General features: G+C 48.6%; 1 protein-coding gene across 1 annotated transcript; it reads left to right on the forward strand.

The window, feature by feature from the left end:
- Positions 1 to 170: 170 nt before the first annotated feature.
- On the forward strand, positions 171 to 21,714 carry ANGEL1 (angel homolog 1). The gene is made up of 10 exons (XM_068964796.1): positions 171 to 234; positions 3,523 to 4,101; positions 5,031 to 5,257; positions 5,716 to 5,785; positions 6,378 to 6,811; positions 9,100 to 9,226; positions 9,536 to 9,646; positions 18,388 to 18,457; positions 18,985 to 19,148; positions 19,845 to 21,714. The coding sequence occupies exons 1-10, from the start codon at positions 171 to 173 to the stop codon at positions 20,003 to 20,005; spliced, it is 2,007 nt and encodes a 668-aa protein (XP_068820897.1). The 3' UTR covers positions 20,006 to 21,714.
- Positions 21,715 to 24,519: the final 2,805 nt, after the last annotated feature.

Here is a 24,519-nt window from a genome sequence, read left to right on the forward strand (position 1 = left end):
CAGCGGGGTCAAGTGAGCAAGGCCGGGGAGGCGGGCGGAGCCGGGGAGGCGGGGCGGAGCCGGAGAGGCGGGGCGGGCCCGGGAGCGGGGCGGAGCCGGGGGCAGGGCTAGCGGAGGGAGACCGGCTCGCCGTGACGGAGAGAAGGGGCGGCGGGCGCGGGCGGCCGGCCATGATCGCGTCGTGTCTGTGTTACCTGCTGCTGCCGGCCGCGCGCCTTTTCCGCGCCCTCTCAGGTACCGGCCCCGCGTCCTGAAGGGCGGGTGCCGAGCCTCCGGGCCTGCCTTGGGGGGGCCCCCGCGGGGTCTTGGGCGGCGTGCGTTGCGCGGCCGGCCTCACGACCGGTTTATCCTGGACTCCGCGAGGCCCAGGCCTGGCCGGCGACCCTCGTGGGCGGCACCCCCCACCCACCTCCTCACGCCGGTGGCCTGGAGGCGTCGGGCCACAGTTACAGCGTGGAGGCTGCCGGGGGAGGGGCGGAGCCGCCCCTCTCCCCCACTTTCTGGCCCCGCGGGCGCGGAGAGGCTCCGGGGCCCGCTGAGTCACTTCTCGGGGGTCAGGGAGGGTTGGCCCCCTTGGGGGCCGAGGCGAGTGCCCGAATTCTCCGTGGACAGGGGCCCTTCGGCCTTTAAGGGTCTGTGGACTGAAGACCTGGACTTGCTTTGTCTTCCCCTGGGTCGACTCCACAGTCTCCTTTCCGAGCTGCCTCTCTGCGGAGTCTTTGGTTGAAAAACAGCAGAATCCAGAGACACGTTGAAACCTCATCTTTGAAGCAATTGTTCCGTGCGCGTAGACATGTCGTGGGTGGAGGCAGTGCTCAGCGGCGGCCTGGAGAAGAGTTACTGTTTAACTTTGCCGGGGTTTGCCCGCGCACCCCATTCCTGGCCTTTGACTTTTCCGAGGTTCTTGTTCTTAAGAGACCATCCGTTCCTCTCGGAGATCGCACAGCACTCCTGGACTTCTCTCTGGCGTTTTAGGGGACAGGACAGACTAAGAAGGAGTTTTAGAATAGAAGAGAGTAATTTCTATTTCTTAGAAATAGGTCCAGCTGTGTGCATTCTACGCTTTTCCTTTTTGGAATTTTACATTTTGTGTGTGTAATATCTGTTACTTCATATTTCATATAAAACACTTAAAGTATGTACATGTATGTTTGTATCTGCGCACTAGAATGCAAGCTCCAGGAAGGCAGGGCTGTCTGTTCTGCTTACTGTATCTACTGCTAACATACTACCCAGACTATAGTAGGCACTCAGTTCAGGAATCCGAGAATGTCTTGTGTATACATACTCCTTAGAAATGAGGAACTCCACAGAAGGCATTGCTTTCAGAGAACCATCGCATATTCCTCTAACCATGTTGCTGCTATTTCTTGAGCTTTGCCACTGTTCATAATGGCAGCCTTAGTGACCTATACTTAGTGACCTCTAGTCCAGAGGTTTCTTGACCAGTAGCCAGAGTTTTGGCTGCCCTCCCACCCACAGGTGTGGGCCTCCCCCCATCCATAGGTACACACCTATTAACGTAGTCCTATTTGTGTATTTGGTTTCTACAGGTTTTCTATCTTTAATAAAAATTCTGCTGAAAAACACAAACCACCACCAATCAAAACCTAAATTTGAAAACTAGTAACCTCACACATATAAATCAAAGAACTTATGCCATTTGGTATAAATAGAGGATGTTTCAAAGGGCAGTGAATTAGCGAGTCCCTGAGACTAAAACCAGCAACCCAGCACATAGGTTTAAACCAGAGTTTCCCACTCTCAGTACTGTTGATATTTGATAGTTCCTTGTGGAGCTGTCTCACTGTAGAGTGCTCACAATCTCTTTATCCTATAACCACTAGATGCCAGTAGCGTCCCCACAGTTGGGACGACCACTGTTCCTCCAGACAATGTGGAAATGTTCTTTGAGGGCAGAATCACCCCTGGTGGAAAACCACTTTGAGGTTTGAGGGACCTAAATCCACACAGGCCATAAATAAGAGTGTTTTTCAACATTTGAGCCATTTTGAAGTTTTTCTTGCCTGAAGAAAAGGAACTGATGAAATGTGTCTCCAGTGATGGAGGGACATCATCCATGTCACTTGGATGATATAAACAAGTGACTTAGTGTGTGTTGGTTGGGGGACGTTTTGTCTGCACCACAGTACTGTGCTTGGATTTGGGGGCCTCTAATTTTAGAGTTTTTCCCACCTACTTTCTTTGCCTGTTGGCTGTCATCGTGGCTGCTGTAGCAGAGAGGTGGCGGCTGTCTCTTGCTGAGTTGTTGGCACCTTCTGATTTGCAGCCTCTAGAAGGCAATGGCACCCCACTCCAGTAGTCTTGCCTGGAAAATCCCATGGATGGAGGAACTTGGTGGCTGCAGTCCATGGGGTTGTGAAGAGTCGGACACGACTGAGCCACTTCACTTTCACTTTTCACTTTCATGCATTGGAGAAGGAAATGGCAACCCACTCCAGTGTTCTTGCCTGGAGAATCCCAGGGACGGGGGAGCCTGGTGGGCTGCCGTCTATGGGGTCGCTCAGAGTCGGACACGACTGAAGCGACTTAGCAGCAGGAGCAGAGCGCTATGGAATGGGAAAGCTGATAACGATATTTGTGAAGATTTATGAGTAGAATAAATAGCTTTGAGAAGAGGACCCCAGGCCTTTGCTAAAAGGCAGATTGTCCAGATTTTGAGACACCCTTTTTGTCTACTTTCTGTTGGAATGCATTCATAGACGGGGAAATTTATAGAACTAGAAAAGCTCTTGGGGATTATCCAATTCACAGTTCCCTCGTCCTCATTTTACACTCAAGAGTAAGTCCATCTCACTAGGGGCATTGTCTAAGGTCACACAGTTTTGTTCATTTCGGTGCTGGGCCACAACCCACAGTTATGATTATGGTCAAGTGCTGGTTCCAGTGTCATGTGGCTCTTAGAACCAGAGAGTTGAAGTTAATAGGATTCTTAGCCTCCAGACAAAAGGAGCGTGGTTATATGTGATCATCTCTGTTCTCGATTATATGGGATAGCCATTCTTTCATTCACGCACAGAGTATTTATCAGATCCCTACCATGTAAATTAGTTAATACTTGTAAAGTCCTTAGAACAGTGCCTGACACATAGTAAGCACTTGGCTCTGGTGATGATTATGTTCCAGACCCTAAAACGGGCAGGTTCAGTGATGATACAACGATGAGCACGGTGGATATGATTCTTGCTTGTATGGGACTTACTGGCTTTCTCGTGGCTCAGTGGTAAAGAATCTGCCTGCAGTGCAGGAGACCCAGGTTCAGTCCCTGGGTCAGGAAGATCCCCTGGAGGAGGGCATGGCAACCTACTCCAGTATTCTTGCCTGGAGAATCCCATGGACAGAGGAGCCTGGCGGGCTACAGTCCATAGGGTCGCAAAGAGTCGGACACGACTGAAGCGACTGAGCATGCACGCACACGAGACTTATATCAGAAGTTGAGAGAGGAGTGTGAGTTGAATGATGCCATCATCTTATAACATGGTATTTTGGCTTTCTTTTTAGATGCTTTCTTCACATGTCGAAAAAATGTCCTCCTGGCGAAGAGCTCGTCCTCCCAGGTAGAAGGCGACTTTGCCATGGCCCCTCGGGGCCCCGACCAGGAGGAGTGTGAGGGCCTGCTGCAGCAGTGGCGGGAAGAAGGGTCGAGCCAGGTGCTGTCAACTGTGAGTGATGGTCCCCTTGTAGATAAGGGACTCGCTGAGAGCAGCCTGGCCCTCCTGATGGATAATCCTGGAGAACAGGATGCTGCTCCTGAGGACAAGTGGTCCAGCAGGCAGCTGAGTGACCTGCGGGCAGCGGAGAACCTGGAGGAGCCTTTCCCCGAGGTGCTAGGAGAGGAGGAGCTGCTGCCGGAGGTCGAGGGCCCAATGTGGGCAGCAGTGCCCGTGCAGACCGGCCCCCAGTACACAGACTGTGCCGTCCTCCCCATGGGTGCGCTGGCCACAGAGCAGTGGGATGAGGACCCCGCGATGGTGGCCTGGAGCATCGCACCGGAGCCTGTGCCCCAGGAAGAGGCTGCCGTCTGGCCCTTTGAGGGTCTGGGGCAGCTTCAGCCTCCCCCAGTGGAAATCCCGTATCACGGTGAGTCTTGACAGCTGGTTGAGTGAGCCGGGGCAGCGGTCGTCTCGGAGGTGGGCAAAGCCGTTGCTAAAGAGAAGGCCCTTTTGTGTAGAGCTCTGCCGCCACATTCTGGTTTTCTGAGACTTGCAGCGGCAAATCCAGAGGGGCCTTAGAGGTCATTTCATCCAGCCCTGTGGCCTTTTGAGATGAAGTCATCAAGGCTCGGAGAGGTGGCAGGACCTGCCGAAAGTCACATAGCTAGGTAGTGGTAGAACTGAAAGCAGACCCTAGCTCTCATTCTCTGTTACTGATTGTCTGGAGGAACCTGGGGTAAGGGTGGAGAGCTCTCAGGGACTTCGCTTTCTCTGCCCCAAACAGGATAACTCCATTTTTATCTGTGTTACATATCGGGCTTCCGTTAAAATCTGGAGAATGAGGCTGTGCCTCGCATAGGTTTGCAGTCCACTCTACAGCTAGCTCCCTGCTCTAGGTGATACAGGGGACACATTACAGTTTCTGGTTCTGTAGGCCCTTCCAGGTGTAGAGGTCAGAAAACAGCCAAGGCTGAGATTACTCTAGAAATGTCTTTAATCTCAGATGACTGTTAAGCGCATTCATCTGAGTGATTCCCCGGAGACCAATGGCTTTATCAAAAGTGAGGAGTTGCTGGCCATGTTTAGTGAATTTTAGTGTACTAAGTACCAGGTACTATGCCAGGTACTAGGGATGCAGTGGTGAACAGGCCAAGATTGTCTCTGGCTTTGTGGCGCTTACTCTCTGGTCTGAGGCTGTCCTTAGAGTGTTGTTCAGATCACCACGGAAAGGGACGGATGACAGGGAAAATGAGAAAGGGAACTTTGTCACAGTATTGCTGGGCCAGAGCAGAGACGGTAGGCCCTGTGGACAGCATGGACTCAACCAGGGACCTCTTCTTCCCAACCCCTTTGCAGAAATCTTGTGGCGAGAATGGGAGGATTTCTCCACTCAGCCAGATGTTCAGGGCCTGGAGGCAGGGGATGGCCCTCAGTTCCAGTTCACTCTGATGTCCTATAATATCCTGGCCCAGGACCTGATGCAGCAGAGCTCCGAGCTCTATTTGCATTGCCACCCAGACATCCTCAACTGGAACTATCGCTTTGCGAATCTCATGCAGGAATTCCAGCACTGGGACCCGGATGTAAGTGAAGGCGGGCGGGGAGGGTGGGATGGATGGGGGTGTGCCATTTTGCATTTGCTCTGGACCCTGGCTGTTTCCCTGTGCCCTTAGAAAAATGAGTTCACCCACAGTTGTTCATGTGATTGGAGTCCGGCTTAGGATGGGAGCTTGCTGCCTGGTGTAAATGAGTTTTGGGCAGATACTAAGATGCCTCTCCATAGGTACACCCTCGCTAGCACCTTTAGGCAGGGAAGAAGACTTGAGGGATTCAAGGAGCAGGAAAATCCAGCTTCACTCGGGGCCTGTTCTTTGCTGGAGTGGCAGTCTGGGAAGAGTCAGCCCCCAGAAGTGTCAGTGTGGCCCAGCCTGAGACCCACAGCAGCTTCTCACGTGGCTTCAGCGTCCACTCCTGGGGTGGGAGTCACACTGTGGTGCCCTCCGTTACCCTGGAGTGACTGGTCTCTGTGTCGTTTCCCCAGATCTTGTGTCTCCAGGAAGTCCAGGAAGATCATTACTGGGAGCAGCTGGAGCCCTCTCTGAGAATGATGGGTAATGCCGCTCCTTGGCACGTGTGCCAGTCTTTTTTCCTCCCACCCTGTCTGCCCTCTATTGAACACACCATCTCTTCTTTCATCTCAGTGAACCCTCTCACCTGTGAGCTAGCTCCCTCATGTGGAGTAAGAAGAAAAACAAGAGTCCTGAAGTTTTAAAGTGGTTCTGACATACATTGCCATTTATTTACATCTATTTACCAACTCTCTGAGGCTGAAATTATTACACCCGTTTTATAGGGAGGAGACTGAGGTTCAGAAAAATTGAGTGACTAGCTCAAAGGTCACAAAGCTATAAATAAAAAAGCTCATAGCTTGTGGAACCTGGACTCCAACTTGTCTTACCCCGGAGTCCATGCTTTTCCTATCACACCCTTCTGTCCCTCCTTCCCCTTCTAGCTGCACAGCCATCTGGTTACCGCTGTAAGGGAACCTCTGCAGAACCCAGGGATGTGTCAGGGTGCAGACTCCCCCGTGTTGAGCAGCGGGAGTGGTGCACTGGGCACACACACCTGGGCTGCTGGCATTGGTTGGAGGGATGCAGGGTTCAAGGACACTGACCCTTCTCCTTGGCGGGGTGTTCCTTGCAGGCTTTACCTGTTTCTACAAGAGGAGGACCGGGTGTAAGACAGATGGCTGTGCTGTCTGCTACAAGCCCACGAGATTCCGTCTGCTTTGCGCCAGCCCCGTGGAGTACTTTCGGCCTGGCTTGGAGCTCCTCAATCGGGACAATGTGGGCTTAGTGTTGCTGCTGCAGCCACTGGTCCCAGAAGGCCTGGGGCAAGTCTCGGTGGCCCCCTTATGTGTGGCAAATACCCACGTCCTGTACAACCCACGGCGGGGCGACGTCAAGCTGGCCCAGATGGCCATTCTCCTGGCCGAAGTGGACAAGGTGGCCAGGCTGTCAGACGGCAGCCACTGCCCCATCGTCCTGTGCGGGGACCTGAACTCCGTCCCCGACTCACCTCTCTACAACTTCATCAGGGACGGAGAGCTCCAGTACCACGGGATGCCAGCCTGGAAGGTGAGATGGGAGCGGCCACTGTGGGCTTGGCTTACAGGGGGATTGGGGTGCGGCATGCAGGGCTGCTTCTGTGGCAGGGACCCAGGGGACTCCTGTGCTGCCTCCCTCCTGCTTTCTCGTGTCCTGTTGATAGCTCTGGTACCCATACCTGGAAGTTCGGAGCTCGTGAGTGCCTTTGGTATACTGGAATCCTTTCGGGTTTATCATTAATTTATGTTTAGTTTACAAGTACATAAGTAAATGCACAGATGTACACAAGTACCTCTCTATAAGGATTCAAGCATTATTACGTGACTCAAAGGGGAGACGTGGGAAATGGAGGTGATAAAGCGGGCTTAAGACCAAAGCCCGCTTTATTACCTGCATTTCCCACGTCTCCCCTTAGAGTCTCGTAATAACTGTTCAGAGTTTGGTGCTGTTCTTCCAGGTCATTTTCTGTGCATTTGCAGTGCTACCTAAACTGCTGTGGTGATGTAACTGTCATAGTCTCTATTAATCACTCACTCTGCCAGATGCTATTTTAAGCACTTTACCTACGTTAACTCATTAGTTTCCACAAGTTCTATCATTGCTTCTATTTTATAAGTGAGAAACTTAAGGCATAGAGAAAGTTAGGTCATTTACTCTCTATAGTTTGTGCAGGTCCTTAGTGGTGGAGCCAGGATTTGTAATCAGGTGGTCTGGCCCCAGGGCTCTTGCCCTCCAGTACTGTGCTGAGACTGCTTCTAATGGCTGATATCTACTCTATTGTATGTGTTTATAAACATGACATATTACTGTATATTTCATTTTCTAGCTTTTTTTTTTTTACTTAACAATGTACATATGTATCTATCTCATTCCTATTGACTGCTGAATCTTTGTAACAAAGCTGTGTTACAGTTTTATTGTGCTTCATGTAGCCCTGCTGAGGAGCATTCAGCTTGTGCTGATTCCTTTATATGTCACTTAATCTCCTTGTTTCTCTCTTTCGCTCCTGCTGATCCAGTTTGTTCCTTAACTTTTGGCAAGGCGCAGTGGAGAAAGGACGTAAGATGACTGAACTGTTGTCGAGCCCTTTGGGCTTTTATTTTAATGAGGTTACTTAAGTGCCAGCGATGTCCTGGTTGCCACATGCAAAGAGGAAGGCATTATCCTGCCAGGAGGCTGCTGCTGTTACCAAGGGGCTCAGGGAATGAGAAGTAGACTTGGGAACGGCCTCCCACATGACAGCTGCCATTAAGCAGAGTGATTCAGAGCACTCATTTGGAAGCCAGACAGTCTTGCGTTCAGATCCCTGCTCTGCCACCTTGGGCAAGTTACTTCCCTTCCGTGAGCCCCACTGGCCTCATCATACCCTGGAGAATATGATGAGACCTACTTCTGAGGGTCTTCTTTGGTGGATTCATTAAAATAATGCACACAAAGTGTTTTCCAGTTCCTGCTTCAAAGGGAGCAGTCAATAATTGGTAGTGGTTATTGTTGTCAAGATTCTTAGTTGTCTGTGGTATTATTATCCCATTCAATAGGAGAGGATATGGAACCCAAGAGGTGTTAACTGACTTGCCCAAAGTGACGCAGCTAGTAAATGGCCATTCAATTGAAGGTGTTTCCTTCTGATGGCATACTGAAAGTGTTTATCCTTTGCGGGCAGAGAGATTATCTCCCCAGCACATGGCTAGTGTCTTGCACCTACTTGGCATTCAAATATTTGTTGTTTGTAAATGAAATAAAGGGGATTTTGCTACATGCGTTGGAGATGTGCAGATGACTGATGGTGCCAAATGTTTCCCCTACTACGTTCCGTCCGCTCCCAGGCTGCTCATGGGCTTTGATTGAGGATGGTGGCGTAGATACGGTAAAGTGCTTTGGTGCATTTCCCATTTGGTTTGACCCTGTGATTTCCCAGTAATGGGCTTTAGATGCTAGACTTCGATCCAGAAGATCCAAAGATCCAAACAAGCCTTTTCCCCTGGCAAATTAAAGCCCTTGAAAGCGGATTCTCCCTGGCAGAGTAGTGTAGATTTTTCCAAGGTGAAATTTAGGGGACCCTGTGTTCACATGGTTCTTTTCTCTTTGTTTCACAGACCTTATTCTCTTTCCCCTTATCCCTGTCTCATGGACATTTCAGTGTTTCTAAGAAAAAAAAAATAGTTTTAATTAGTTCCTTATGTTTAACTTTCCCCTGAGACTGACGTGTTTTGTACATAGTGTGACTGTGTGTGTATGTCTGTCCGTATGTCCCCAAACACGGGCTTCTCTCTTTCTCCGTCTCGGAGTCCTCATTGCCGTCTGCTCTTTGCTCATAGGTATCTGGACAGGAAGACTTCTCCCATCAGCTTTATCAGAGGAAGCTGCAGGCCCCACTGTGGCCCAGCTCCCTGGGTATCACTGACTGCTGTCAGTATGTCACCTTCTGTCATCCCACGAGCTCAGGTGAGCACGTGCCGTTGTCCTGGTTGGTTGTCCCTCCCTGCCCATCTTGGGAGAAAGCTAGCACCTCGTTGACAAGAGAAAGCGTAATTCCCTCAGTTCTCTGAGCTCATTCCTTTATACTTTTCATCGTCCTCCTCGTGGTCCCCCAGTGAAACGGACAACTGACCATCATAGCCTTTGGAAAATCTCCTCGTCTTCAGGGCCAGACTCCCTCTGTGTCCCTACACTGGAAGCTTCTTGGGATTGAGGAAGTCCCAGCACGTGGCTCCTCTTCCTTCCTTTCACTGTATGGCTTTCCCTGGTTTACAGAGAGACGCAAGTATAGCCGAGACTTCCTGCTGCGTTTCCGCTTCTGTAGCATTGCCTGCCGGCGACCTGTGGGACTGGTTCTTCTGGAAGGAGTGACAGACACTAAGCCAGGTAACGGGAGCTCAGCTTGTTCCCTGACTTGTCCAACTAAGTCAGCTTGGTCTTCTTTCCTCTTCACTTCTAATGTTTGTCAGTTATGTGGGTTTTTAGTCTTTTATAGGTATAATTCTTAGATATCAGCTTCTGGTAAAAATATACTTGAGGGGAAGGTCAGTGAGGTTCACTGGCCATGTGCCATGTATTGAGAACATGGACTAGGAATCAAGAGACTTGGGTTCTAACCAGCTTTGAGACCTTGAGTATGCCAGAAGCTTTGTAAGCTAAAGTTGCTAATACATACCTAGCATGTGTATGGAGAAGGCAATGGCACCCCACTCCAGTACTCCTGCCTGGAAAATCCCATGGATGGAGGAGCCTGGAAGGCTGCAGTCCATGGGGTCGCTGGGGGTCGGACACGACTGAGCAACTTCACTTTCACTTTTCACTTTCATGGATTGGAGAAGGAAATGGCAACCCACTCCAGTGTTCTTGCCTGGAGAATCCCAGGGATGGGGGAGCCTGGTGGGCTGCGGTCCATGGGGTCGCACAGAGTTGGACACGACTGAAGTGACTTAGCAGCAGCAGCAGCACGTGTACGGCATATATAAGAGAGAAAACAGACGTGAAAATCATAAGGTGACAGTCCTGGTTGTAGTAAAAAGTTACTCCTACTGAGAACTTTCAGATGGTGCATAGCAGAGTATATACTTGACATTCTCCACTTCTTGTCTGTGAAACTACTACTCCAAAGCAACAAGGAGAATGAAAAAAAAACCAAACTCCATCTTTGAGAACGCTAGGAGACCTGAAGATATCTGAAATCGGGAAGCACAGCACAGGTGGAATGGCTGCAAGAAGCACTGGCGATCCAGCTGGAGGAGGTGCAGAGAGACTCATCTGTGGGGCCGTGTATGAATCTCAGGAAGGACCGGCAGGGTGCGTTTCCTCATGGTGAGGTGCGAACCTTGAGGCACAAAATCAGAATCCCTTGTTTCATCAATAGGAATAGGATGGCACAGGTTGTGAAATGAAATTGCCTGAACCCTTTTAGTCCAGAGAGGCGCTGGAGGAAAGACTGATCAAGGAATCAAGCCATCTTTGCATGAAGCAGTCTGTTTAAGTGGCAGGGTGGAGATGAAATGCTTACGGAGCTACACATTTTTTTTGGCTGGGAGATGTAAAGGTTAAAAGGACTCACACAACCCTGTGTCGTAAGGAAAATGCCCATTACTTGGAATGCAGGTCCAGAGGATGAAATTTAAGCTGCTGAGCTCAGGAAAGAAGTGGAATAAAAAGTGAAAAAAAATCACTTAAAATGAAGCCAAAATTAGATGCAGCACAAGAGAGAGGAGGCATTGCTGAAAACAAGAGGCAGAGGCCAGGAAAGATAGAAAGTGCCAGAGAGACTATGACAGGAGTGGAAGTTACGGAGATTGAATATATACGTGATTGGCGTTTACAAAGAAGAAAGCCAATATCATGGCACAAAAGGAATATTTAAAGGTAGGATATAAGGAAGATTTTCCCAAGATGAAGAGATCTGAATTTTTGGATTGAGAAGGATATACGACGTCTCAGGGAAAACTGAGGAGAATCAACAGTAAGACCTCCACATGAAGTTAACAGAAGTCAAAGATGAAAGAATCTTTTGGACAAAAAGAGTGGGATACCTTTTTTTTTTTTTTTTTTAAATCGGGCTACCTTTAAAGATAAAAATAATTAGGTAGGCTTCAGATTTCTTAAAATTAACATTCAACACTGGGAGAGTAAAGTTTCCAGGGAAGAAGATATGTCTCAAGAATTTTATACTCAATCCAAACTCTTTCTTGAAGAAAATGCTAGAAGAATAACTTAAGATGACCAAGCAGTGACTGAAAAAACTGTAGTATTAACAAAAGGACTGGTGGTAAGCAATGAATTAATCGTTTTCTTGAAGGAATTTAACTTGCATTGGCATTTTACACAAAGAAGGGAGCATTTCAATGGCTTGGGTTTTTTTCTTATTTGCCAAGCTAATATATTATTACAGCGGTGGTGATAGCGATAATAACTGTGCGCAGAGCGACTGGCGTGCGCCAGGAACTGGGGTAAGTGCTTGTGTCAGTTGGACTCAGGCAGGGAAGCTGTGGATGAGTGTTTTAAGAATTCAGAATCCTCAAGTTAAACCGTAGTAGGATCCCACATACGTAATTCCATGTTAAGAATAGATTGTTTTTAAAAAATCAGTACTGTACTTGAAACATAAAATAAGCATTTTGATTTAATAACAAAATAAGAACTTTAAATACATACTGACAATCACTTTGTAAGTAGAATCATTATGTAGGGGGAAAATATCCAGTTCACTAACAGTGCCCAATAATAACAGTATTTTCAAAACTGAGATTAAATTTGAGTAAACACACCCATCCTCCACAAACCGTGAACGTGCCTTTCTGTTTGTTCAGTACCCCCATCCAGGGCTGAACAGGCTCCTGAGTCTAAAAAGCTACCATCACTTTTAGTAGACCATGAGTGTAGAAAGATGAGTTCAGTACCAGGAGATCATTGTGTGTCATCTTTTTTTTCTGGAGGACTTGTTTAGATGTGCTATCAAATAATATTTCCAATCTGGCGCCAGAGTCATCCAGCCCAGCTGTGCACAGTAAAACTTGCCAACTTGACTGTGATACTGACTTTAATGGGAAGCATCTCAGTTGCAAGAGGAGCTCAGTGGTAGGCAGTGATGGTCTGACTTTCCCACAAGTTGACATTGCATGGTGCTAGTGTGTTCTACATAACACATATGAAAAAAGAAAGAAACATTGTGATTCTCACGCTCCCTCATTCTCTTTTTGAGGGAATACTTCATAAGATGGGAATCTAAATTTTAAGTCCCCCTCTTATAAATATTTTAAATTATTAGTGGTTTCTTCTTTCCAGTATGGTTCTTAAAGACACCAAAAGGGGTTACTATGTTTTCTTTTTCATGAGCACTTGCATATTTCCATTTATTTACAGAGCTTTGGGTCTTTTAACATGTCAAGAATAAAGCGTGAGCCTAGTTAAGGGCATTCTAGGAAAAAAAACAGTTGCTAATAGATGACTTTTGTAAGACAGTGGACTAACTACTATTTACTGGAGAAGGCAATAGCAACCCACTCTACTGTTCTTGTCTGGAAAATCCCATGAACAGAGAAGGCTGGGAGGCTGCAGTCCATGGGGTCGCTAAGAGTTGGACATGACTGAGTGACTTCACTTTCACTTTTCACTTTCATGGATTGGAGAAGGAAATGGCAACCCACTCAATGTTCTCGCCTGGAGAATCCCAGGGACGGGGGAGCCTGGTGGGCTGCCATCTATGGGGTCGCATAGAGTTGGACACGACTGAAGTGACTTAGCAGCAGCAACTACTATTTACAAACTGGCCAAATGGCCACAGAGCAAAGCTATGTGATCAGGTTTTGAACCAGGAAAATTCAGAATCCAGCTTTTGGACTGGCTTATTTCTGCCCAACTTACTATCCTTTTCCCAGGTATTTGCATACCTTACTTTCTCTGCTGCTACCAGTGCTGAATGGTCCAGGAAGCTGTCTTAACTCAGATGGGGCCAGTTGGGGCCAGTGTGTTCATGCAGCCTGGTAGGGCAGGCAGAGGTCTGGGTCCCATGTAACTGCCAGAGAGGTGCTGTTCGTACACAGAGCTGCAGGGGGAGAACTTACTGCTGAGAGAACCAGTTTTCCTTTCTCTTTGGTTTTTCTTTTCATGTGCTAAAAAAAACAAAAACACTTGATTTTTTTTTTTCTTTCTGTTTTTTGTTCTCACACTTGTATGAGGTTTTGGTAAGAGTAAAGGTCTAGTTTGGAAATTAATTTAGTCCATTGTCGTGCAGGCTCCAGTATTGCTAATGAGAAGTCTGCTTCTATTTTGATTCTTGATCCTTTCTTTGTATGTCACGTATTTTGCCTCCCTGAGACTCTGGTCATTCTCTCTAATCCCTTGATTTCTGAAATTTCATGATGGTTTGCTGGTAATTTCTTCAATAATTTTCTACTTTCTTCTTCCTTTTTTTGGAATTCCTTTCAATTGGATATGGGCTTCCCTTGTGGCTCAGCTGGTAAAGAATCCGCCTGCAATGTGGGAGACCTGGGTTCGATCCCTGGGTTGGGAGGATCCCCTGGAGAAGGGAAAGGCCACCACTCCAGTATTCTGGCCTGGAGAAGTCCATGGACTGCAGGATGCCAGGCTTTCCTGTCCTTTGTGATCTCCCAGAGTTTGCTCAAACTCATGTCCATTGAGTGAGTGATGTTATCTAACCATCTCATCCTCTTTTGGCCTCTTCTCCTCCTGCCCTCAGTCTTTTACAGCGTTAGGCTCTTTTCCAGTGAGTCTACTCTTTGCATTAGGTGGCCAAAGTGTTGGAGCTTCAGCTTCAGCATCAGTCCTTCAAATGAATATTCAGGGTTGATTTCCTTTAGGCTTGACTGGTTTGATCTCCTTGCAGTCCAAAGGACTCTCAAGAGTCTTTTCCAGCACCACAATTCAAAAGTATAAATTCTTCAGTGCTCAGCCTTCTTTATGGTCCAACTTCACATCCATACATGACTATTAGAAAAACCATAGCCTTGACTATAGGGACCTTTGTCAGTTAAGTGATGTCTCTGCTTTTTAATACAGTGTCTAGGTTTGTCATAGCTTTCCTTCCAAAGAGCAAGTGTCTTTTAACTCTCATTACTGCACTTAATGTCCATAGTGATTTTGGAGCCTAAGAAAATAAAATCTGTCACTACTCCCATTTTTCCCTCTTCTATTTGTCATGAAACAGATGCCATGATTTTAGTTTTTTGAATGTTGAGTTTTGAATCAGTTTTTCACTCTCCTCCTTTACCCTCATCAAGAGGCTTAGTTCCTCTTTAGTTTCTGCCGTTAGAGTGGTATCATCTGCATGTCTGCAGTCTTGATTTCAGCTTGTGATTCATCCAGCCTGGCATTTCACATGATGTACTCTGCATAGAAGGTAAATAAGCAGGGTGACAGTATACAGCCTTGTTGTACTCCTTCCCCAATTTTGAACCAGTCCATTGTTCCATGTCTGGTTCTAACTGTTGCTTTTTAACCCACATACAGGTTTCTCAGGAGACAAGTCAGGTGGTCTGGCATTCCCATCTCTTTAAGAATTTTCCACAGTTTGTTGTGATCCACACAGTCAAAGGTTTTCATGTAGTCAGTGAAACAGAAGTAGATGTTTTTCTGGAATTCTCTAGCTTTTTCTATGATCCAACGAATGTTGGCAATTTGATGTCTGGTTCCTCTGCCTTTTCTAAATCAAACTTGTACATCTGGAAGTTCTTGCTTCACGTACTGTGGAAGCCTAACTTGAAGGATTTTGAGGATTACCTTGCTAGCATGTGAAATGAGTGCAGAAGCAGAAGATATTAAGAAGAGGTGGCAAGAATACACTGAAGAGCTATACAGAAAAGATCTTCATGACCTAGATAACCATCATGGTGTGATCATTCACTTAGAACCAGACATCCTGGAATGTGAAGTCAAGTGGGCCTTAAGAAGCATCACTATGAACAAAGCTAGTGGAGGTGATGGAATTCCAGTTGAGCTATTTCAAATCCTAAAAGATGATGCTGTGAAAGTGCTGCACTCAATATGCCAGCAAATTTGGAAAACTCAGCAGTGGCCACAGGACTGGAAAAGGTCAGTTTTCATTCCAATCCCAAAGAAAGGTGATGCCAAAGAATGCTCAAACTACCACACTCATCTCACACACTAGTAAAGTAATGCTCAAAATTCTCCAAGCCACGCTTCAACAGTACGTGAACTGTGAACTTCCAGATGTTCAAGCTGGTTTTAGAAAAGGCAGAGGGACCAGAGAACAAATTGCCAACATCCGTTGAATAATTGGAAAAGCAAGAGTTCCCGAAAAACATCTGCTTTATAGACTATGCCAAAGCCTTTGACTGTGTGGATCACAGCAAACTGTGGAAAATTCTTCAAGAGATAGGACTACCAGACCACCTGACCTCCCTCCTGAGAAATCTGTATGCAGGTCAAGAAGCAATAGTTAGAACTGGGCATGAAACAACAGACTGGTTCTAAATCTAGAAAGGAGTATGTCAAGGCTGTACATGTCACCCTGCTTATTTAACTTCTATGCAGAGTACATCATGAGAAACGCTGGACTGGATGAAGCACAAGCTGGAATCAAGATTGCCAGGAGAAATATCAATAACCTCAGATATGCAGATGACACCACCCTTATGGCAGAAAGTGAAGAGGAGCTAAAGAGCCTCTTGATGAAAGTGAAAGAGGAGAGAGAAAAATGTTGGCTTAAAACTCAACATTCAGAAAACGAAGATCATGGCATCTGGTCCCATCACTTCATGGAAAATAGATGGGGAAACAATGGAAACAGTGAGAGACTTTATTTTCTTGGGCTCCAAAGTCACTGCAGATGGTGACTGCAGCCATGAAATTAAAAGACGCTTGCTCCTTGGAAAAAAGCTATGACCAACCTAAACAGCATATTAAAAAGCAGAGACATTACTTTACTGACAAAGGTCCATCTAGTCAAAACTATGGTTTTTCCAGTAGTCATGGATGGATGTGAGTTGGACTATTAAGAAAGCTGAGCACTGAAGAATTGATGCTTTTGAGCTGTGGTGTTGGAGAAGACTGTTGAGAGTCCCATGGACTGCAAGGAGACCCAACCAGTCCATCCTAAAGGAGATCAGTCCTGAGTGTTCATTGGAAGGACTGATGTTGAAGCTGAAGCTCCAATACTTTGACTGATGTGAAGAACTGACTCATTGGAAAAGACCCTGATGCTGGGAAAAATTAAAGGTGGGAGGAGAAGGGAACAACAGACAACGAGATGGTTGGATGTCATCACCGACTTGATGGACATGAGCTTGAGTAAACTCCGGGAGTCGGTGATAGACAGGGAAGGCTGGCATGCTGCAGTCCATGGGGTTGCAAAGAGTCAGACATGACTGAGCGACTGAACTGAAGTAACATGTTGTATGGTAAATCTCGTTGACACATATTAAACTCTGAACTTTAAAGGCAGAGCAAAGACAAGTTTTAAAATATCCACAGGAAATTCCTGAGACTTGGCCGTATATCAAACTACCAGTAGTTGTGACACGTGGGCTTAGTTGCTCCGAGGCACATGGGACCCTCCCGGACCAGGGACTGAACCCACGTCTCCTGCATTGGCAGGTGGACTCTTTACTACTGAGCCACCAGGGAAGCCCTGTTCCTAGTTTTGTTTAGTGTTGTGAGTTTTGTTTTGCTTTTAGTTTGGGTTTTTTATTTCTTTTTTGGTCATAAAGGAGTGTTGAATTATGTCGAAGGTTTTTTCTATCTATTCAGATGATCATGGAACAACAAAAAAAAGATGATCATGGTTTTTGTTCGTCAACATTCTGTTAATTGATTTTCAGATGTTAAACCGTTACATTTCTAGGATAAAAATACTTGGTCATAGTATACAACAATTGCTAATTCAGATTTTCTTCTTTTTCTTGAGTAAGTTTATGTAGTTTTTATCTTTTTAGGAATTTTTCCATTTTACCTAAGTCATCTAGCTTGTTGGTATACAGTTTTTAACTGTATCCTTATAATTTTTATATTTCTGTAAGGTTGGTAGTGATGGTCCTCTCTTTTAATCCTGGTTTTAGTAATTTGAGTCTTCTCTTTTTTTCTCGGTCAGTCTGTCTTAAGTGTCAATTTTGTTGATCCTTGTTATTCTATTTTCTTAGTGTGGGTTGTTATAACAAAATACTATAGATGAGTGGGTTATGAACAACAGAAGTTTATTTTTCACTGTTCAGGAGTCTGGAAGTTCAGGGCCCAGGTGCCAGCATGGTCTGATTCTGGTGAAGACTCTGCTCTGCTTGCTAACTGCCAACTTGTAGCTACACACAGCAGAAAGAGGATGAGACAGCTCTCTGGGATCCCTTTTAAAAGGGCATCAATCCTATTCATGAAGGCTTCACCCTCAATGCCAGGTTACCTCCTGAAGGCCCCACTTCCTAAATGCTAGCCCATTGAGGATTAGGATTTCAACATATTTTGAAGAGACACAAATATTCAGTCCATAACACTTACTAATGTCGGTTGTTGTTGTTCAGTCGCTATGTCTGATTCTTTATGACCCCAGGAACTGTAGCACACCCAGTGGGACCTGTAATAATATTCCCTCTTTCTCTCCTGATAATGGTAATATGTGTGTGTATATATATAGGTATGTGTAAGTATGGATGCATATATGTGTGTAAGGGTGTGCATACATATGTATATGCATACATATGTAGATATGTGTAAATACACAATGGATTGTCTGGGATAAAAGATTCTAGAGGAATACACCAGGGATTTGGTAATGTTGGTTGCCCCTGGGGAGAGGAATTGAGTGGCACGGGCCCCAGAGTAGGAAGGAGACTTTTTCACTGAGGTTTTTCTCTACGTTTTGTGTTTTGTAACCATGAGACTGTTATTACCTATTCTAAAACTTAAAGTGTAAATTTTTTAAAAAGTTGCTGAACCAGGGAAGAGATGTCTGTGTTAGAGGCCCCTGTCGGTCTGCTCCCTGAGGTTCCTGACTCCGGTCCATTGTTTTCTTCTCCCTTCATGTTTTCTCTTTCCCTTTCCCCTCTGGAACGATCCAGTCAAGGATCTGAGTGCTGTTTCAGGGTGCAAGGTTCTGGCCCTCCTTCCCTGTCTTTGAATGAAAAACTCCTCTCTCTGGTCTTCTGCAGAGCGACCTGCTGGCTGGGCTGAGTCTGTCATTGAGGAAGACACATCTGAGTCTGAGCCAGACGTCCCCAGGTAATTTTCTTCCAGTTCCCTCTGCTTGCATCCCAGCTCCATTGAGGTGTATTAGAGAGGCTCCTTTTGGTTTTCCTGGGCCTGATTTGGGGGAACACTTTGCTGAGCTTTCTCTTCCTCCTAATACATGATAAGGTTATGGAGGAACATACAGGTGTGCAGAGGCCAGAGGCGACCCACCCAGGTTCTTAAAAATGAAAACCCCATGCACGTTTCCTTAGGGAGTAAGGCCTCACAGAAGAGCCTGCTGACCCACAGACAAAGGCACATGAGGTATATATACTTCACCAGGTAGCAAGAGGAGGGTGGCTGATAAGGAACATCATCAGGGCTGAATATAAATGTGTCTGTTTCTAGGCTGATTTTAGCTAAGACTCTCTGTCTCTGGTTAGCATGGGAAGGAACTTGCTGAGGTTGAGTTATTTGGGCTCATCCATTAAAAAGCTTTATAAAATCCACAGAGAAGTCACCTTGAGAGAAGTTCAGTAGTGTTTGCTGACTGGTTATCGCCCCCTCCACCCCTGTAGGACTGTGGGCACCATCCAGCACTGCCTACACCTGACCTCGGTGTATACTCATTTCCTGCCCCAGCATGGCCGCCCAGAGGTCACCACAATGCCCCTGGGTCTGGGAACGACAGTGGATTACATCTTCTTCTCAGCTGAGTCCTGCGAGAATGGGAACAGAACTGGTAAGCCTGGTGGATCTGGGATTCCCAGACGCCACCCCCAAGAGTCTCTGGGAGCTGATGGTAGGTCAGGCATCTGATCACATGACTTGGGCTACTGCGACCTGCCTGGCAAAGGAGCAGATCTCATACCTGCCTGATGCTGGTCATCCTCATCGTACTTCCCTTAGGCCCTTTGCCCGGCTTCTCTTTTTATCTTTGTAGCAGAACAAGCCATCCCTCCTTTCTCAAAATAGAGCACCCGGAGGTGATTGGATTTGTTCAGTGGCAGCTGGCTAGTGAGGGTCTTGGTGAGGTTAGAAATCCAGTTTCTTGTCTTCTCGCCCTTCACTGTGGTCACAGTGTGGCAGTCTGTCAGCCCCACGCCTATTTTCTTTAAAGCACGTCTTTTACAGTGTTTGGATTTTATGTTTAAAAATCAGATTTTACATAGAAACTCTGGGTTTCTGACTTCTCTTGGAAAGTCGGAAGGTCTTATAATGCTAGGCTTGGAGGGGCATTCTCTAGTTTGCTACAGCCCCCGAACACACTCGCTCCATTCACTGACATAGAGCGTCCAAGAGGCCATAGGAGGTGAGAGGGAGGGTGGGCAGCCGAGAAGATGCAGCGTCTTGAAGGTGAAGCTCCCGCAGGCCCCCTCCTGCCCCGGGACATGTGGTGGTGGCCGCATCGCCCACCGGCCTCCGCTCTGTGCTCCAGACCGCAGGCTGTATCAGGATGGAACCCTCAAGCTCCTGGGCCGGCTCTCGCTCCTCTCTGAAGAGATCCTCTGGGCTGCCAACGGCTTACCCAACCCCTTCTGCTCTTCAGACCACCTCTGCCTACTGGCCAGCTTCGGGATGGAAGTCACCGCCCCATGATGGGCTCCCAGGGGAAGAGCGCGTCTTCTCTTCCAGAAGAGCTCACCGGATCAGAGACTGTGGAAATATCCCACGCTTCTGGAAACTTAGATCCAAGAAACTTAACGTCCCCTCCCTGCCCCCTCCTCGTTCCCTTCTCCCCCACGGTTAGATTTTCTCCAGGCCTGTCCACGTTCTCTGCCTGTGGTCCCTGACCTGCCCCAGCCTCTTCCTAATCCTGTGCCACATGAGGGGGTGGCCCCGGGAGAGGCACAAGCGGGGGGTCCCCCCTTCCCTCCGTGTATCCAGCACTCCCCACTGATTTTTGATTACCAGGGTTGCGGGAGCTACTGATCTCCTTGATTATTTATTTTCAGGCCATTTCTTGGTGGTGCCTTCTGACCCGACCCTCTCCCTGCCTGAGACTCGTGGGCACAGCCCTCCTGCAGACACACACATATTGAGCCGCGCTCTTCTGCGCGGCCACGCCCGTCTCTGACCAACCCCCTTGCCACACTGGGGCTGTGGCTCACGGGCCCTGCTCTCCCCTTATCTTCTGTTTCATTAGGCATTCATCCGGCCAACCAGGGGGTCCTCTCCATCAGGGCTCTGGAACAAGTGGGCCCCGCAGACTTGGGTGCACTTCCGGTCTTTGCAGCCTCTGAGCCTCCTGCCCAGAGTGCCCCACCGGCCTGCGTGCTTCCCTCAGGGCTTGTCCTTTTCCCCAGGCTGCCCTGTGGCGGGTGGAGGGTCAGTGGGCAGAGAGAGTGATTTGAGGTTCAGAGCGCTTCAAGGCTGAGGAGAAAGAACTGTCAGGAAACTCAGGTCTCCCTGGAGGACCAGGGAGAGGGTGGGAGTCCCGGGGCGGGAGAGCAGGCAGCGGACTCGAGACCTCAGGGACTCGCCCCCTTGCCTCACACATCTCAGTTGCAGCTTTCTGTTCCTCTCCTCCCCCTGCTTTTTACTGTTTGCTGCCTACCACATTCCCTTCCCTTTTTTGCCCCCTAGAAAAAAGCCTGAGATTGAGCCCAGGCCAAGCCTTCTCAGTAGAAAGGCGGCCTTGGGCACAAGTGGCCTGAGACCCGGACGTGGCGGTGCCTGAGGGTTTGCTCCAGCTGGCCCAGCCTCTGCTGCTCGTTGTCTCTGCTTTCCCTCTCTCTGGCCCATTCAGGGGGCTCCCTCACCCACGCGAGTCACCTGCAGGCCTCAGCCTTTCATTGCTGGGCATGGCGTGGGGTGTTCCTGGCCAGCTCCTCCTCATACCTCCCGTCACTCAGAGTAGCTGAGTGGCCCTGCAGATGTGGCCCCCAGAGCGGGACTGGAGGATATAGCAGAGAGAGGCTAAAGTTAGGGACAGTTAGCTGAGGTTCACGTTTTCTCCTTTGTTTTTTTTGAGAGCCAAAGACCCAGCTTGGATTCTGCTGCTGCATTCATGGTTATAAGCTTTCCATGCCTCGGTTCTGGGGAATTTATCTCTGCGTGTATATTTTTAAGCATTGTTTCCTGGGTACTGGGCATGTGCCTGTCTGAGCCCCAGGCCCATCTGTCCACACCCCACCATCCATTCTGTCTGTCTCTTCCCGGACATCTAGGGCGGTCTCGTTTCCTAGAACTAGGGCCCGTCGGCTCTGCTCTTCTGCCAGGCAGTGTAGTTTAAAAATGGCTAAAGATGGCAGAGGGCAGGAGCTTGATAGATAATCTTCTCCGTGTTTTCTTACTTGTTTCTGTTTTGGAAATGAAAGGGGGGTTTAAATGGTCATTGGAATTCTCTTTTCCAAATAAAGGTTTACCTGTCCCCCCCAACTGTTGGTAATTTTATTAGGATCCCGAAGGGCATGGGGGAAGGGAAGGCCTGGAGAATGAGCTGGGCAGAGAGCAAGAGATTGACCTGGGGTGGGGCCTCTAACCCTACATCTAGACCACAGAAAAGGGTTGTCATCTCCCCTAGGTAACTGAGTGGATGCCCACTGCTCTGAGGCCCGTGGGAGGAACGGGGCCTGCGTGCAGCCTCCTGCCCTGCCCTTCAAAGGGTGCAGCCCTCCATCCTCTCCCAGCTCGAGGAGAGTGGTCCACTCAGCTGCCTTCATTCTTACTCCATCTGCTGCCCTTGTCCCTCCCCCTAGTCCGAGCAGAGGAGGGTCTGTGGCAAAAAGCAGGACGAGAGAAGTGCTTTCCCTGGTCAAAGCTGTGGCAGCTGCATGAGGCGTGACGCGCATGGCTGATGCCTCTTGCGGCGTTTCTATTTCTGATCATCATCTCTTCCCTTTTCTGGAGCCAGGCCTGAGCTGCGGGCCATCTGTTGCCGGAAAGCTGTCCCTCCTTTACCAGGCCCCGCTCCTCTGGGACTTCTGTCTTCCCTCGCCTCCTCACGCAGCCCTTGTGCCTGCGGGGAGAAGCCCTGAGGCCAGGTGGGGTTTAACGCCTCACCTGAACAGAAGCCCAGGCTTCACACCTTTGAATCAGTACCTGAGAATCTGTTACTTAAAGCTCCCCGGGCACCAGTGGAAACACCTGGGTTACGATTCAGCAGAAAGAGAACTTAGTCAGGGATTAGGAGCACCGCCTGTCGTCTTGGCCTGGTCGCTCAGTGGTTGTGGGTAAGTTAACCCCTCCCTGTGTTTCAGATATCTTGGTGAAATGGAAATTAAAGTAGTATTGTTTTCCACTCATCAGGAATTTTCAGATCTGAAGTTACATTGTTTGAAAGGATGCTAGGAATCCCAGAGTATTATTGGTAATTACAGTAATTGGTAATTATCGGTAACAGTTGGGAGTTAAGGATGGCCAGTTTCCCCTAGGCAGTCTGGACAGTGCACGGGCTCAGAATTATTTTATAGCTCCTAAGCTCTGAGGCGTGTCCCCAGGACTCCTTTCCTGGCCTGCAGGGCTTCCCCGCGGTGACCTGGATTTACGCAGCCTCTGCACGGCGCATTGATTCAGGGGTTTCAGGGCGCTTCCCTTTCCACGATCAGCAGACAGCACTGCAAGGTGGCAGTTCAGGTGCGCAAGCCTTACCTTTACATCTGAGGAAGCAGAGATCCAAAGAGGGAAACTGAGACTCTCCTTTGCTTCATTTTCTTGCCACCCAGCTCCTCAGAACACAGCCTCTTCTGGGAGTAGGACAGCCAGGTTGTCTCGTAAGGCAGACATGGGGCTGGGTCTTGGAGAAGGGAAGCGACCAACCAGTCCACTGCTGGCTTGCCTTAAACCCTGTTTTTTCTCTCTGGTTCTTCCCCAGCTGTAGCTACTCCCCAGAGGGTTGTCTCTTGATTGGTTACTTAAGGCAAAGCGGCTCTCCTTCCCCTGGCGGGGAGCAGGCGGGGGCCTGCCTCCTTTATTCCCCCGCACCGCTGCCTCTATTTAGGGAGAGGGCTGCCCTGAGGCCCTACACTTCCACACTCGTCCCCCTGCGCCTCTCCCATCATTTTTCTCTCCAACAAACGGGGTGAGCTCTCCCGGTTTAAGAGGCTATGACCTTAAGGTACGTCAAAGTTACCGCCTTCTGCCCCACCCCTTGTCAGTTACCATGCCCATAAGGCCGGAGTCCTCACACAGCTAGTGTGGAGGCTCCACACTTAAACTCCTTCCAGGTCTTGTCTTTCCCACGACCAAGTCCTTTCTGGCTGGGGCCTGGAAGGACCGCACATTCCTACGTGGGCTGCTCAGGGTGCGGCGCCCCCAGGCCAGCTGAGGTGGCCCATCTCCACCACCTGCCAGGCCTCAGTGGGCACCTCACCCCTTGGCACACACTGTAAGGGTTAGCAGGCGGCCCGCACGGGGGCCGGGCGACTTGGTCTTCGGTGTGATCAGCACATGTCACCGCTGCCCTCCGTAGTCGTGGTCAGGACCCTTGTCAGATCTTGGCAGATGGGGGTGCAGAGCTCCAACCTCTTCATGTCCAGGGCTCTGAGAAGTGCCATCTGCATTCAGAGGTCCAACCCACGATAGTCACGTGCCTAAATCAGGCAGGCACGTGCTGTGAGCTTGGAGCAAAGGGAGCAGCAGGAAATGTGGTCCTCCTCCCAAGAGGCTGGCTTCTGGTCCTCTCGGGAGTCCGTGGTGGCACTCAGCTCTGTGTCAGTTCTAAGAAAGTGGCTGCGCCGATATCCACGGTGAGCCTGGGTGACTCACGGCCGACTCAGCCCAGCACTTAACCCAGCCCCTGTACGTACGAGAGCAGTCCAGGGGCCCATGCTGTATGAGCCCGCATCACTGAAACCCACCCACAAGGCCCTTTACCAGCTGGACTTGAATATGTACATCTCACGCACTGCCTTTTGTGTGAAGGGGGTATAAGCCAAGTTATTTACAAACTCTGGTTACCTTTATCGAAAGGCTCTTTTTTGGTATCGTTTAAGCTGCATTTAAATGATCCTGTAAATAACTTAACTTCCTCTTTTCAATGGTGTACAGTCCAAGCCCTTCGTGGATTCCAACAGACCACCTCTCTTCTTCCCAGTGGTCATGCTTCACCACAAGGCTCCTGAAAGTGCGGGAGTCTTGCTGTGCTAGACCACACGTCTCGTTAGGGCTTT

This window comes from Capricornis sumatraensis, chromosome 2, assembly GCF_032405125.1.
Source record: "Capricornis sumatraensis isolate serow.1 chromosome 2, serow.2, whole genome shotgun sequence".
NCBI lineage: Eukaryota > Metazoa > Chordata > Mammalia > Artiodactyla > Bovidae > Capricornis > Capricornis sumatraensis.